The sequence below is a fragment of the Felis catus genome, chromosome C2 (assembly GCF_018350175.1).
Source record: "Felis catus isolate Fca126 chromosome C2, F.catus_Fca126_mat1.0, whole genome shotgun sequence".
Classification (NCBI taxonomy): domain Eukaryota; kingdom Metazoa; phylum Chordata; class Mammalia; order Carnivora; family Felidae; genus Felis; species Felis catus.
Genome location: NC_058376.1, coordinates 114,777,443 through 114,793,712, shown reverse-complemented (window position 1 = coordinate 114,793,712; position 16,270 = coordinate 114,777,443). Strand labels below are relative to the sequence as shown.

Here is a 16,270-nt window from a genome sequence, read left to right as displayed (position 1 = left end):
GTGGCGGCCAGACCTCTGTTGGTATAGTTGCATGAGGACATCCGATTAAGCCTGAGTGCCGGAGGCGGTGGTGGTCCTGGAGGCTGAGTTTGAGTGGCGGCAGGTGTTGGAAACAGCAGAGCACCACGCACTGGACTGACCAGAGGACATCGACGATGAGGATCTCATCGTTGGCACCAAATACCAAGGACCCCACTTTTCCTGGATTGTGTGAACTCCAGGATTCCAGATTGTTCACCGAAAAATGAACCCTTTTGATGGGAAGGGGGCCAAGCTGGAAGTTAGAAAAACAAAGAAGAAGCATCCTTTGTTTTATTTCTCTCAGTTGGTTCCATTTTCTAATTGTTGTGGTTTCCATTTTGTTAGAATGAAATAGAAAAATGGATTCAGGAAAGCTCAGAGAGACTTCAAGGGCATCCAAATGCACAGGAAAACAGGACAGGGGTGTGAATTCTTCCTCTAAAACTGCAGCATTCGTATTAACAGAAATGGTCTTAACAAGTGGATGTTTTAACAACAGCAAAATTCTGAGGCACTGAAGACCATTGAGATTGAAAGCAGATTCCTGCAGTACTCAGTGCTGCAAGGAGGTTAGCAAGAGTACAGTGTTAGTCTGGCATACGGCTGTAGCAAAGCTCACAGCGCAAAGACAGAATTCCTCTCTAGTCACCAGACGACCCTGGCCCGCTCAGTCTTAGGCCTATTCACATCTGAGGGTAACTTTTCTCCAGCATCTCTTATTGCTAGGAGATGAGTCCTGGTGATATTTTTTTTATTTAAATTTGTTTTAATGTTTATTTTTGAGAGAGAGGGAGAGAGACAGAATGTGAGTGGGGCAGGGGCAGAGAGAGACAGAGCGAGACACAGACCCTGAAGCAGGCTCCAGGCTCTGAGCTGTCAGCACAGAGTCTGACACAGGGTGAGAGGCCACAAACCGTGAGATCATGACCTGAGCCAAAGTTAGATGCTTAACTGACTGAGCCACCCAGGTGCCCCTCCTGGTGATATTTAAATAGAGATTCTAATCTTTGTTCTAAAATGCCCTGTTGAGGGGCGCCTGGGTGGCTCAGTCGGTTAAGTGTCCGACTTCAGCTCAGGTCACGATCTCGTGGTCCGTGAGTTCGAACCCCGCGTCGGGCTCTGGGCTGATGGCTCAGAGCCTGGAGCCTGTTTCAGATTCTGTGTCTCTTCTCTCTCTGCCCCTCCCCCGTTCATGCTCTGTCTCTCTCTGTCTCAAAAATAAATAAAACGTTGAAAAAGAAAAAAATTTATAAATAGAGATTCTAATCTTTGTTCTAAAATGCCCTGTTGAGGGGCGCCTGGGTGGCTCAGTCGGTTAAGTGTCCGACTTCAGCTCAGGTCACGATCTCGTGGTCCGTGAGTTCGAACCCCGCGTCGGGCTCTGGGCTGATGGCTCAGAGCCTGGAGCCTGTTTCAGATTCTGTGTCTCTTCTCTCTCTGCCCCTCCCCCGTTCATGCTCTGTCTCTCTCTGTCTCAAAAATAAATAAAACGTTGAAAAAGAAAAAAATTTATAAATAGAGATTCTAATCTTTGTTCTAAAATGCCCTGTTGAGGGGCGCCTGGGTGGCTCAGTCGGTTAAGTGTCCGACTTCAGCTCAGGTCACGATCTCGTGGTCCGTGAGTTCGAGCCCCGCGTCGGGCTCTGGGCTGATGGCTCAGAGCCTGGAGCCTGTTTCAGATTCTGTGTCTCTTCTCTCTCTGACCCTCCCCCGTTCATGCTCTGTCTCTCTCTGTCTCAAAAATAAATAAACATTAGGGGCGCCTGGGTGGCTCAGTCGGTTAAGCGGCCAACTTCAGCTCAGGTCATGATCTTGCAGTCCGTGAGTTCCAGCCCCGCATCAGGCTCTGTGCTGACAGCTCAGAGCCTGGAGCCTGTTTCAGATTCTGTGTCTCCCTCTCTCTGACCCTCCCCTGTTCATGCTCTGTCTCTCCCTGTCTCAAAAATAAATAAAACGTTAAAAAAAATTAAAAAAAAATAAACGTTAAAAAAAATAAAATGCCCTGTTGATACACATTTTACATAGGTCAAAGTTTTAAAATAGCCCTCAAATTCTTTTTTATTGAATTTTTAAAAGTGTATTTATTTATTTTTGAGAGAGAGAGAGAGAGAGAGAGTGTACAAATGGGGGAGGGACAGAGAGAGAGAGAGAGAGAGAGAGAGAGAGAGAGAATTCCAAGCAGACACTGCACTGTAAGTGCAGAGCCTAAGGTGGGGCTTGAACTCATGAACCGTGAGATCATGACCTGAGCCGAAGTCAGAGGTTCAACCGAATAAGCCTCCCAGGCGCCCAGCCCTCAAATTCTTAAGGCTTCATTCAATACAGTGTGTATTGATACTTTCTGAACATGACTCTGAAACATTTGGGAGTATGTCACGTCCTGTTCCAATAAAATTCAGTGGGCTTTGCCAGAATGCCTTCACTGCACATTTCTCCCATATTAATCACCTCCTGAAACAAGACAAGCATTGCCCAATCTTCAGGGTTCACTCTTTGTACACAGAGATTTGGGGGAGGCAAGAATTGCTTTAAAGTAGTTGATCTGAAGTTATATTCAGAGTTTTTAACATTTGGAATTGCTTTTATATACACGGCAGTATGCAAAATATGTTTCCCATCTTGTTTTTGTTTTTTTTTTTAAACAAAATGAACTCTTGACCAAATTGGGAAATATTTCACATCATGTGATACTTTGGGGGAGGTCTATTTGATTATGTGCTATCTACAAAGGAACATCAAAGGATCATTAGGAGGTATCTATTTAATTTCAAGGGCACAGGGGCACCTGGGTGACTCAGTCAGTTGAGTGTCAGACTTCAACTCAGGTCATTAGCTCACAGTTTGTGAGTTCAAGCCCCACATCAGGCTCACTGCTCTCAGCGCAGAACCCCTCTGTCCTCCTTGCTCTCTGCCCCTCCCCCACTTGCGCTCTCCGTCTCTCAAAATAAACATTAATTTCAAGAACATAGTGTGGGGACTAGGGTCAGTTACTGGAAGTTTGCAGTAAGTTTGCCAGTTTTTCAGTCAAAAGAATCTATTATAGTTGTTCTTTGAATCAAGCAAATAATTCACGTTAATTGTAGATCTTTCTGTTGACAATTGTAACATGCTCTTTTCTATTCATTACAAAGATATTGTCTCCCTCTCAGTAATCATATCCCACCTTTTTATCACCCCATCTTCTAGAATCCTATAGCCAACTCTTATAATTTCTGGCAGATTCAGACTCAGGAGTGAGTTTTTAATGGTAGTGGAATTAAAAAAAAATTTATAGTGACTCAGTAAGATGATAATAAAGTTACATCTTTCCATAAATTCAGAATGTACTTGAATGGTCTTGGCTTATGTTTAGACTTGATTACTGAAATGTCGGTAATGGGAAAAGTTTCTGGATTCTTGTCTTCATCGGTTGAGACACAGGACATTAGTTTTCCATTGCCAAATAACAAATTGTCACATAGTAGCTTAAAAGAACACCCACTGATTGTTTCACAGCTCAGTGGGTCAGAAGTCTGGCATGGCATGACTATCTTCTCTGCTCAGGTTATCACAAGGCTGACATCAAGGTGTTGGCTGGTCTGAGCACTCATCTGGAGGAGCTGGAGAAATCTGCTTCCAAGCTCATTCAGGTTATTGGCAGAATTCAGTTCACTGTGATAGGATTGAAATCCCCACTTCCTGGCCAGCTGTAAGCCAAGGACCTCACCCGCCTCCTCAGGGCCACCTGTATTCTTTCTCAAGTGGCGTCTTCTATCTTCAAGTTAGCAGCAGTTTGTTGAATCACCTCAAATCTCTTTTATTCTTTCTCTTCTTCTTCTAGAGAATTCTTTGGTTTAGATTAGGCCCACCCACATCATCTCCCTATTTTAAAGTCAACTGCACCACTGAATATAACACAGATCACAGAGTATTCGCTCACCATATGGACAGGTTCTGGAGGTTTAGGGCCACCTCTAACATGGTGGATTAGGAGATGGGGCCTTTGGGATGCACTTGGGTCATAAACATGGAGCCCTCATACATGGGATTAGGGCCTTATAAAACATGCTCCAGAGAGATTTGTAGCTTCTTCTACCATGTGAGGACACAGTGAATAGGCTACTGTAACCAGGACTAACCAGGAAGAGAGCTCTTACTAGAACATGGCCATGCTGGTACCTTGACTTTGAATTGCTCAGCCTCTAAAACTGCAAAATACATTTCTGTATTCTTCTGTGGTATTTTGCTATAGCAGCCCTAAGAAACTAAAACCGCTGGACATGCTGGTAATCAGACACAAAGAAGGGAGAAACAAGTTGCTACCTAAACTCATCTATACAAAAAGTTTAGCATAGTGTTAGCGAAATTGCTGAATCTGTGTTCAACAGTCACAGTTAGATGTAATTGAAAAAAAAAAAAAAAAAGATCACAGGCAGAGTGAGCAGCGCCATCTAGAGTCCAAAGATTCTAGGCTGTCCTTGAAGCCACAGATGATCAAACCAATGTTGCAAAACCTCCCTAAACACAGACAAGACACGAGAATATTTAAAACCAAAGGAATCCTCTGACCCCCACCTCCCCTCCCCATTCTTTTTAAAAAAAATTTTTTTATGTTTATTTATTTATTTTTGAGAGAGAAAGACAGAGAGCGACCACAAGTAGGGGAGGGGCAGAGAGAGAGACACAGAATGTGAAGCCGGCTCCACGTTCTGTACTATCAGCGCAGAGCCCGACACGAGGCTCGAACTCACACAGAACCCCAACTCACAAACTGTGAGATCATGACCTGAGCCGAAGCCGGATGCTTAACCGACTGAACCACCGAGGCGTCCCTCCGGCCCTGTTCTTAATAAACTCCCTCTCTCTTCTGTCTTCTCTAGCTTCTGGTATTACAGACTTCTTCACTGAAGCATGCTTGGAGCAATGTCTTGCACTTCGCTTATGCTCAGTAAAGCTGATTTGATTTTTAATCATGAGTAATAGCAGAAGAATGGTGGATGGGGGCTTAGAGTAAAGCAGACTTTTTTTTTTTTTTTAATGTGTCTTGTTTCCCTATAGAAACCATGTATAATTTACATTGTATTTAATAAGGGAAAATCTTGCATTCATACAAAATAATTTGGTGAAGTCATGAAAATAGGCCCTATTCCTAAGAAGAGAATACTACCTCAAAACCAGGTTTAAAAAAAAATTATTGTAGGACGTATTAGTTTTGTTTACAATCAGTTATTTTTAGGTCAGAAACTTTGCTTACTGTATATCACTAAATTAATAATTTAACGGATATTATTAGCAGCTATGTATTTATTTTTTACTGTGAAAAATGTCAAACATACATAAAATGAATGAGAATAGCATATACCCATCAATAGAACCAACAATTATGAAGATTGGGATACTTGTTTAGCTATTTTTAAAGATATAATCTTAGCAGCTGATTGTCATTGGGTTCATTTATGCTTTATCAGCATTAAAATGCATTTTAAAAATTTTTGTAATGTTTTTATTTATTTTTCAGAGAGAGAGAGAGAGAGAGAGAGAGACAGAGCATGAGCTGGGGAGGGGCAGAGAGAGAGGGAGACACAGAATATGAAGCAGGTTCCAGGCTCTGAGCTGTCAGTACAGAGCCCGATGCAGGGCTGGAACTCCTGAACCGCGAGATCACGACCTGGGCTGAAGTTGAATCCTCAACTGACTGATCCACCTAGGCAACCCTAAAATGCATTTTTAAAAGTAGTAAACATGGGGTTTAGTGATAAATGTTTAATTGGCATTATTAAGACTGATGACCTCAGTATAAACTTCATTATAAAAACATCAAGAGCTATACTCGTGTTTTTCTATATTGTATGGTGACTATTGCTTGAAATAAGAGGGCTTACACCTGAAACACGAAAACATTTAAGTTACACAGAGGTTTTTTTGGCGGGGGGGGGGGGCATCACAATAGCTATCTCACATATTTTGTGCATGTCTGATGTACCTCGCATTGTACTAAGAGCTTTACGTGCACCCACTCTTCAAAGAACCCGATAAGGTAGTTTTGTGATCTCCATTTTCCAGATTAGCATGCTAACGCTGAGAGAGAGAAAATTAACTGCGAGTCAACTAACAAGTCTTAAGCACAGTCATGGTTATTAAAATTGTATTTGATTTTTATAAATGATGTTTTAAAGGATTAAAAATCATTTTAGTCTTACCTGCTAATAATCAATAACTGGTATAATCAACATAACATTTTGTACTGTTGTTATTTAAATTAAAGTACTTCTGCACAAACAGACAAGAAGACTGAACCCTGGTGAAAGATGCAATATCGACCGGAGGAGGTAATAAGCCCACACAGATCCCCCAGGACCAAGGGGAAATCAGTCGAGCAGCCTTTCCACCCCACCCCCCACCAAAACGTGCCCAGGAATTTAGAGGAGTTTTATTAGTTTCCCGGATTTCAAGTCCACATTTTGCAGTTTCCATATACAACAAATTAATAAAACATTTTATCTTCTTCCCTTTATTTTTTAATTGATAACTTATAAATTTGGTCTGTACACAATAAAAATAGTGACTTACTTGTCAACTGAAATTAGTCTCTTTTCCCCATTGTCAGGCGCATAGTTCCAAGTTGTTTCGATAATCCCAATGTAGTAATGTTTCTCTGTCGCCCAGGCTGAGTTACTATATAAAAGTAGAAAAAGACCCAGCAGCAAAATCTTCATTTTTTTTTCCCTCGTGCAGCCTGAGAAGCAACAAAGTGAAATCAGAAGCAGGCAATTTTATAAATAAGGCTTTCTTCCTTTATTTGCTTGATTGACACATCTTCAGGTTGCACAAAAGTAAATTGTTTCGTAAAAGCAAATAACGTTTCCCACTTCAGCTCAGTTCTCGTAAGCCCAGGGGGAAAAAAAAGGTTTCTGTTGCCAGGCTTCTCTGATTACAAATAAAAAAGCCAACAGTTATTGTTGGAGCCACTAGAGTGTGCATAACTCTGCTTTCCTCCATTTGTTGTGTAAATTCCAGGAGGGCAAAAATCATCTCTAAATGCTCCCTTTGTTCCTCGAACAATATGCCACAGTACAGCGCCCTGCTCGCAGTGAACTGTTAATAAATCATGAGGAAATTAGGCAAAATGGATTAAAATGTGTCACTCTTTACTTTTGAAATGGCTAACAATACTTGATTGCAACTTGATGATATGAAGTGCGATATTTAGCATGCCAAATTTAAGTATCCCACAATAAGAATCTTATTGTGAAGGATTTATCTATTTTGTATGCTCTTAACACATCTGCATAGAAAGTTTGCCAAATTATTCTGCATTACTATATGCAAAATAACTAGCAGAGCATAACAGGGGGTGATAATTCTGTTTTATCATTAAAGAAAGCAGACATAAGTAGATCTGTTTTCAAAGGCAAAGGTTGGTCTTAGTAAATAGGGGTTTATTACGCTAAGTGAATACAAGTTTATTAAACAGAAAATCCTGGTTGTAACACTGCACATTTTGTGTTAATATAATCCTTCAATGCATTTTATGTATTTGTCCCAAGTTATTTATAAAAATAGATTGGCATAGGAGAAAGAACCCTGATGTTTGCATAATTCATTAATTTAATAAGTATTAGTGAGTGAGCCCACTGTGTGCCAGACCCTGTTCCAAGTGCTGCAGATACAGCAGTGAATAAAGCAGACATGAAACCCTACCTTCATCAGCTTATGTTCTGCTTGCAAGAGACTGGTAATGTACAAATGAAGAGAGAACACAGCTAGTATTAGCAACAAGTGCTATGGAAAAAAAAAATCAGAGAAGGACAATAGTAAGTACCAGGGAAGACAGCAGGATGAAGATCAAAATCTGATGGCACCACGTCATATCAGGCAAGAAACTTAACCTCAGTTTCCTCACCTGTAAAACCTCAGTCTGGGAGGACTATTGTCCGAATGGTAATTGAAATGATCTACTAAGTTAAGGCATAGAGATACTTCTCCCACCAGCTTATAATAATCTTAAGTAATTGCCCTGATACAGAAAACTGAGTTCCAATGCTCGGTATGTCCCAAGACCTCCTTCTAGAGCCACCTTTAACTATTGTGCCCTCATGTCCACTGAGAGGAACACTGGCCAAAATCTGTGCCTTGCAAGATGCTGTTCCTTTTAAACATTGGTGTCCAGAGGGGCTCCTATTCCCAAATGTTCTACTTGGAGGGGACATCATTTAGCAGTTCATACTCCCAAAGGGAGAATGGCACAAAGCCACTGTATGAGCCAATAGCTTTCCGAGCATTTCCTTCTTTCTCATTCTCTACTCCATGCTCAAACTCAGCCCTGAGAGATGGGAGGACGGTGATCAGATCACAGCAATAATCCCTGAAGTCACTTTTTTCAGTAAGTCTACCCCATTCCCACCAAATTAATTAATTAATTAATTAATTAATTAACACACACACACACACACACACACACACACACGCAGCTCAGGTAGTACTATGGAGGGCTCCAGAATGTATACTTCTAGCACCGTTTATATTGGTGGTGAAATGAAATGGTTAAACGGTAACACTCCTGACCAGTGGGAGTAAATATTTTATGTTGCAATGCAGAGAGGGTCAGGAAGTCCACATTTCTGTCCTGTTTTGTGACAGTTACCCTTTCCATAAAGCTGCTGAGTGGCAGGAAGTAGGGAGAATGCGCTGAGCCTCAGGACTGTCTAAATAAGCACTGTGGGCTAATAAGCAACCAGACATTGACAGGGTCATTTAACACTGCAAATCTTACAGTGATTCCAGAGCTGGTACTCAAAAGTGAACTTTGAATAATGCTGCAATTGAGAATTTCTGCACTCCAGAAATGTGTCACAGCAGCACAAACTGGGGTGACACAAGAAGAGCAGAGGGCCCACCAGGAGAGGCTTAGCTGACTTGGAGCATTGCAAGAAAGAAGAGAAGAATCTAGACAGGACCAAGTAGCTTATCCACTTGACTGTGTCTGTCAGAAGGTTGTTATCTCAGAACCCTGGGGTATATCTTTGTAGTTTGTTATAAATAATCACTGCATACTTAGAGTTACATCGCACAAATTTTAATCATTTTCCACAGTTTGTTTCTTTCTTTCTTTCTTTCTTTCTTTCTTTCTTTCTTTCTTTCTTCTTTCTCTTTCTTTCTTTCTTTCTCTTTCCTTCTTTCTTTGTTGTTATCTGAAAGATTTCTGGATTACATGCATTTAGCAGTTAAGGTTCTGGGGCTGATAATGGCTAAAATCAAGGAAGCTTTTGTTTTATTTCTGTTCTGGCAAGATTTCCTGCTTATACCCCCCAGATTCTTTTTGGTTGATCCATGAAGCTTTTAACATGATAAATCAGAATTATTGAGAAACAAACTGCCAAGGACAGTCTTTCACTCTGTGACAGCAGGAAACACTCACTATAAAATAGCAGTCTGTTCATGACCAGTCAGACCACCATGATGTTATCTTTTTACAGGAAATTGTGCAACTCTGGAATGTTATCGGCGAGTGGGGTCACACGAAGAACTCTGATAACAAGCCCCCTGACTTGAACTAGTATAGCACCGGCTTGGCTGATCTTCTCCTCTACTGCTCAGTTCATGACTATTTAGAGAGTGTTACATAGATGGGGCTCTGGTTGCTCCATCCCCTTTGGCTACCCATTAGTGGGTCAAGGTTAGGCTCATCACCTTCTGGCAGGTAGAGGGGTCACAGGCGGGGGAAGAGAAAGCCTAGATTCTAATCCCACAAAAGCCTTGCTGGTGTCGATGTGTACATTACAATGGAGGAGATTTGTTTTTTAATGGCATTATATTTTAATGGCCATTCTTGTTTTCTTACTACCATGAACAATGTAGAAATCAAAGCATATGATTTGTTAGCAATGGAAGAGAACCAAAATAGTAGAATCACTTTGTAATTATTTTTTTAACGTTTATTTACCTGTGAGAGCAAGAGAGAGAGAGTGCATGAGAGTGGGACAGAAAGAGAGAGAGGGAGACACAGAATCTGAAGCAGGCTCCAAGCTCTGAGCTGTCAGCACAGAGCCTGATGTGGGGCTCCAACTCACATACCACAAGATCATGACCTGAGCCGAAGTCCAAGGCTTAACTGACTGAGCCACTCAGGCTCCTCTAGAATTACTTTTATAAAAGATTAAAGAATAACTTATTCACAAGGCTTAATTACATGCAACTTCAAATATGTGACTTTCTTCCTCTCTTGCCATGTTGACCCCATTCCCTCTTGCTTCTATTCCATGCGGGGGTAATACATTCTGTATAGCTCTTATCACTTTGAAATCTGCCTGGGTCTTAATTTACAAAAGATAATGACACATTGGTGATGACATAAAGAGGCCAATGTCACTGAAAGAAGAGTTACAATTCCCTAGAAACAAGAAGCATGAACATTACACAGGGTCACGTGGGGAGGCAACAGAGTTGTTCAGGAGGCAGAAGTAGAGACTGGGGAAGCATAGGCCACAGCCTTTATTGGGGTTTGTGTGGGAAAGGCGAGGCAGGGCAGAGTAAATAGCTTATGATTGGCTAGTCTGAATAATCATAATGGACTTTGGGGCATAGGAGCTGTCTCTAGTTGTTTGGTACTTGGCTCAGATTGATTTAGGGTAGAGGAAATATGGGCTTAGTGTGTGAGTTAGATAAAGGAGTTCGGGGTATGGAATCTGGGATTGGTTGGTTTGCATATGAAAGTCTGGCTCATCTGCAAGCTGTTCACTATCTCTATGAATTACCTAGCTCTGCGGGGGGACAGTCTTTTCCCAACTAGCATGATCCCCCAAAGATGTCAAAGCATCATAAAATATTGAAAATTAAAAACATGATGAAAGCATATTTCTTATTGGAATTATCTGTTTATGTGACTGTCTCCTCAATTAGACTGGGCTTTCTTGGGGGACCAATGACTATGCCTTGTTTTGTGTTGAATCCTAGGCATTTAGCATCATGGTTGACACACAGCTTAATAAAAATTGAAAGAATGAATAAATGTTAACTATAATAACAGTCAATAACATTTATTAGATGATGACTGTGTGCCAGCACAGTGCTTTATACATTTTATTTCATTTCATCCTCAAACCAACCAATTAGATAGATATATTAGTTTTTTTATTGCTTCTTTAATGAATCACCACAAACTCAATGGCTTAAAACAACATAAATTTAATATCTTACAGGCCTATATGTCAGAAACCAGATGTCTGTATCATCAGGCTAAAATGAAGGGGTCAGCAGGGCTGCATTCCTTTGTGGAGTCTCTAGGGGAGAACCTTTTCCTAGCCTGCTCCAGTTTTCAGGAGTTGCCCACATTCCTTGTCTCAGAGCCCCCTTCCATTTTCAAAGCCAACAATGGCAGGATGAGTCCTTACAGTGCATCACTCCAACCTTCTCTTCTGTCTCCCTCTTCTACTATTAAGTACCCACCTGATAACCTTGAATAATTTCTCTATCTTAAGTTTAGTTGATTAGCAACCTTAATTCACCTTTATCATGTAAAATAACATATTCATAGGTTCCGGGGATTAGGATGAGGACATCTTTGGGAGGCCATTATTTTGCTTACAGTATACCACAAATAGATATTATTATTATTATTATTATTATTATCTTCATTTTACAGACAAGGAAACCACAGATAAGAGAGATTTTATCCCTTGTTGAAGACCCCATATCTAGTAAGTGGAATAGATGGAATTCAAATATAAGCCTGCCTGACCCAGAGATGCACTGTGATCCTGTGGGCATTAGAGAATGGTTCCAGACTATATTGGGCTGGGCCTCTCAGTCTCTCTGTGTTGTGGAAGGATTCTGGCCAGGGTTTGGTTGGCAGTTGGCAAATTTAGAACCTCCATTTTGTCAGTTGACAAAAAGATGACTAGATTTAGAGGGCTCACTGATTACAAACAAACTTGGAGAATAAATCACTGTGGTAATGTATTCATTTAAAAGTTAAGGAGGATGTGTATTTATTATTATTATTATTATTATTATTATTATTATTATTATTATTTTGTAATCTCTGCACTCAACATGGAGCTTGAACTCACCACCCTGAGATCAAGAGTCACATGTCTTACTGACTGATCCAGCCAGGTGGTTCATATATTATTGGGGTTTTTAAATTTTTGTTTATAAGTCTACTTAAAAAATCAAACTATGGGAAAAAAATTTCTTGGTAAGTATAGAATGTGACCAAAAGAGTGTATATTCTTAAGGCATATTCCTTTATTTTTTTCTTTTTTTTTTTTTTTGCACTAACAATATTTCTGTTGAAATAATGAGTACTCATCATTAAAATGAGAGCAGAAAGTTGTGCTGGAGACACATCCCACTGATGCATTCTTAGTCTTTGACTCTTCCTGTTAAGAATGCATGCAGTTGAGGACTTTTCCATTCAACTCCATTCACCAAGTCACACTTCACGTATCCATTAAAATAGAGTTTATTTTACTAGACTATGACTCCTGTCCATCTCTGAATCTCAAAGTCCAGGATTGTGCTCTTAAATGAATGAGTAGATGAATTAAGCATTGTTTTTGGTGAATTTCGGGCAACATCTTCAAAAATTAAAGAGTAGTGTAGTTTTGTCAGCAATTCTTTTAAAATTTTCAAAGTTGGATGTTTCTTGTGGGAAAGGGAGGGATGGCTATTTGCATCCATATTTTATAGGTTCTCATTGGTTTCAACAACAGAGAGTGAAGTAGTATTATTACTTTTATCCAATGTTATAATAGCATTATTAGCATATTAATTTTTAAAAGTACACTTCTGGGGACACAAGTTGGAGTATTTTGGGGTAAGATGATATGATTGATAAGACTCCAGGTATTTATATATTACTTATGAATTTACGAAGTTAAAAAGCAAAAGGAATGAAAAGTCTGGCTTTGGTTTCAAATCCCATGCTGAACCCTTTTATTTCACCAATTCCTGATTTCAAATATTCTTAGTTATTGTCTAAGCTGTTAGCCAATGCACAAGACATGTCTAGTCCCTACTTCCTGTTCCCTCTAAGGCTACAAAGTCTCTTTCCCAGCCTTAATCACAGTTAGGAGTAGCCAGATAACAGGGGTTTGACCAATGACACATTGGAAGAAGTTAGCTGGGTCTCTTCAGAAGACTTTACTTTCCTGATAAAAGGAGATGCTGCAGTCAGTTATTACTCTTTTTTTCTTCTTCTCTGCCTTCAATGTGGATGCAAGATTTGGAGTTGCAGCACCCATCTTGCAACTGTAAGGCAACAGTCATGAGGGAAAGGCCAAGGGCATTAAAGACACTGGCCTTTTATCATCAAGTTGCTAAACCAACCCTAGCAGCCACCTATCTCCTTTCTTAAAATTTTGAAAGAAGCACCACTGATAATCCCCTGTTAGCTGGGTCTCCTGTTAATTGCAGCAGAACACATCTTGAATGTTAATATTGCTAGATACAAGGTGAGAGCATGACTCCTTATTCTTGGTTCTGGAAATCTGGTACTTATACATTCTGTAATCTGCAACTTCCAATAATATATGGAGTTGAATTTTAAAGACTGACTCAAATTCTCACCCATGCTATGAGAACTTCATTTTTTTGATGTTTGCAGTTTAGTCCTGTATTCTTTTTTTTTTTTTTATTGAGCTAGACTTCAGTTTGTAGCCACTGTCTTTGTTCCTCTTGACCAAGCTCACTTCTACGTGTTGAAAGCCTTGTTACACCACTACAGACTCTACTCCAGCAGTACAGCTTACAGAAAGAGGAAGCAGGTGGAACCAAGATGGCAGAACAGCATGGAAGTTTTTTTGCATCTTGCATTTATGAAATACAGCCAGATCAACACTAAACCATCCTGTACACCTAGAAAACAGATTTAAGGATTAACACAACAATCTGCACAACCTGAACCACAGAACTCAACAGGTACATGGCTCAGAGAGGTGAACTTGGGGAGAGAGTAGCTGCAGAGGGCAGGGAGCTGTTTTTGCTTGCAGAGAGAGGATGGAGATGGGGGTGGGGGGAGAGTATGGGATCCCCACCACCACCACCAAAAACAGCTGGAGAGAAAATGGAAAAGTGGAAAAAGCCACAGGAATTGAACTAAAAAGGGAGAAAGGAGAAAGGAGAGGGTTTAAATTCCATTAAGACTCTATGAACAGGGGGAGCACAGAGTCTGAAACTACAGCTCAATACCTGGCGGTCCTCTGGTGGGAAGGGCGAATCCGCAGGAGCAGAGTGGGTCCAGGAGGTTCTTGGGCCACATGGGGAGAAGCGGTTCCCCTGCTGGAAGGACATTTGGTAGAGGTTGTGTGGCTACCTGTTCCCAGCAGACCCCAGAGAACAACCACATTCGCTGGTGCTGGAAAAAGGTCATTAGGGGGAAGCCTGGCACCAGATGTGTGTTGTGATTTTCATAATCTCTGAAACACTGCTGCTACATGATCATGTGAATTTTTTCTGTAGTGGGCTGGCACCCAACCACAGTCTCTGGGCATCGGCAACAGCATGGTCCCACCAATGTTCCTGGATGGAGCCGGGCATTGCTCAGTGAGACCCTCCCCCAGAAGGTCTGAGCAGGTCAAAGCCACAGTCCCTCAGAAGTGAGGGGTCGGGAAACAGCCGCATCTGAGATAAAACTCAGGAGAGAGGTGCCACCTGGCAACCTGACAGCTTGGTCAGAGATAGTGTAAAAGTGGGAAGTGGACGGAAGCTGGAGACAAAGGACAGGTGCATGATTGCTGGTCTGGGAGAGCACACAGTTCCCATACTAGAGACTGGGTAGCTGGGTGACGCCACTTTCACCCCTCCCCCGCATGCACAAACACACATTCAAGTCCCACAACAATCCACCCCAGTAAGCTAAGCACCACCATCTAGTGGAGTACAGAGCCTTTACACTAAGCTCCGCCCAACTGGGCCAACCTCGCTCTTCAGGAACACTGCAAATCTCTCTGCCTGCTTAGTTTACAGACCATAAAGTGTTTCATAGTTTGACTTCAAGGGGAAACCAATGTAATTTCAATCGTATTTCAGTCTGTTTGCTGATCCATCTATTCAATTCTCTTTTCTTTTGTTTCTTTTCTTCTTAAATACAGAAAGAAAAAATTTATTTTTATTTTAAATTTTTATTAAAAACATTGTTCTTTATTTTTTCTACTATATTTTTACCTTGTAAATTTTTCAAATTCTATTTTACTTCCATCATTTCATTTTATTCTATTTCACTGTATTCATTTTCTCAAATTTTCAAACATTTTCCTTCCCCCCCCTTTTTTCTGTAATCTATCAAACTCCTTTCAATAACCGGAACAAAACACACCTAGAATTTAGCATCATTTATTTGATTATTGTGTGTGTGTTGTTTTTAATTTATTGATTTTAATTTTTTTACCTCATCAATTCCTTTTCTCCCATCAAAATGATGAAACGAAGGAATTCACCCCAAAAGAAAGAGCAGGAAAAAATGACAGCCAGGGACTTAATCAACACAGATACAAGAAATATGTCTGAGCCAGAATTTAGAATCAAGATAATAAGAATACTAGCTGGGGTCAAAAATAGATTAGAATCCCTCTCTGCAGAGATAAAAGAAGTAAAAACTAGTCAGAATGAAATAATAAGTTCTATAACTGAGCCACAATCTCAAATGTATGCCAAGGTGGCAAGGATGCATGAGGCAGAACAGCAAAACAGTGATATAGAGGACAAAATTATGGAGAATAATGAAGCAGAAAAAAGAAAGTGGGAAACTAAGACAAAAGAGCACAATTTAACAATTAGAGAAATCGGTGACTCACTAGAAAGGAACAACATCAGAATCATACCAGAAGATGAGAGACAAAAAGGGTAGAAAATTTATGTGAGCAAATCATAGCAGAAAACTTTCCTAACCTGGGGAAAGACAAAGACATCAAAATCCAGGAGCACAGAGGACTTCCATAAGATTCAACAAAAACCAACCATCAGCAAGACATATCATAAGTCAAATTCACAAAAGACTCAGGCAAGGAAAGAATCATGAAAGCAGCAAGGGGGAAAAATGTCCGTAACCTACAAAGGAAGACAGATCAGGTTAGCAGCAGACCTATCCACAGAAACTTGGCAGGGCAGAAAGGAATGGCAGGATATATTCAATGTGCTGAACTGGAAAAATATGCAGCCAAGAATTCTTTCTCCAACAAGTCTGTCATTCCAAATAGGAGAGATTAAAAGTTTCACAGACAAATAAAACTGAAAGGAGTTCATGACCACTAAACCAGCCCTGCAAGAAATT

At 40.5% G+C, this 16,270-nt stretch overlaps 1 protein-coding gene across 5 annotated transcripts in view; it reads right to left on the bottom strand.

Annotated features, from left to right (window-relative positions):
* The window catches only part of LOC101081158 (ceruloplasmin), a 74,121-nt gene extending 67,189 nt beyond the window's left edge, over nucleotides 1-6,932 (bottom strand). For 4 of the 5 annotated variants that reach the window (XM_023260469.2, XM_011286166.4, XM_045037453.1 and 1 more), the window contains exon 1: nucleotides 6,571-6,932. In XM_023260469.2, the coding sequence (XP_023116237.2) occupies nucleotides 6,571-6,716 (146 nt within the window). In that variant the 5' untranslated portion in view covers nucleotides 6,717-6,932. The remainder of the gene's footprint in view (nucleotides 1-6,570) is intronic. The other variant, XM_019810580.3, reaches the window with a different exon arrangement.
* Nucleotides 6,933-16,270: the final 9,338 nt, after the last annotated feature.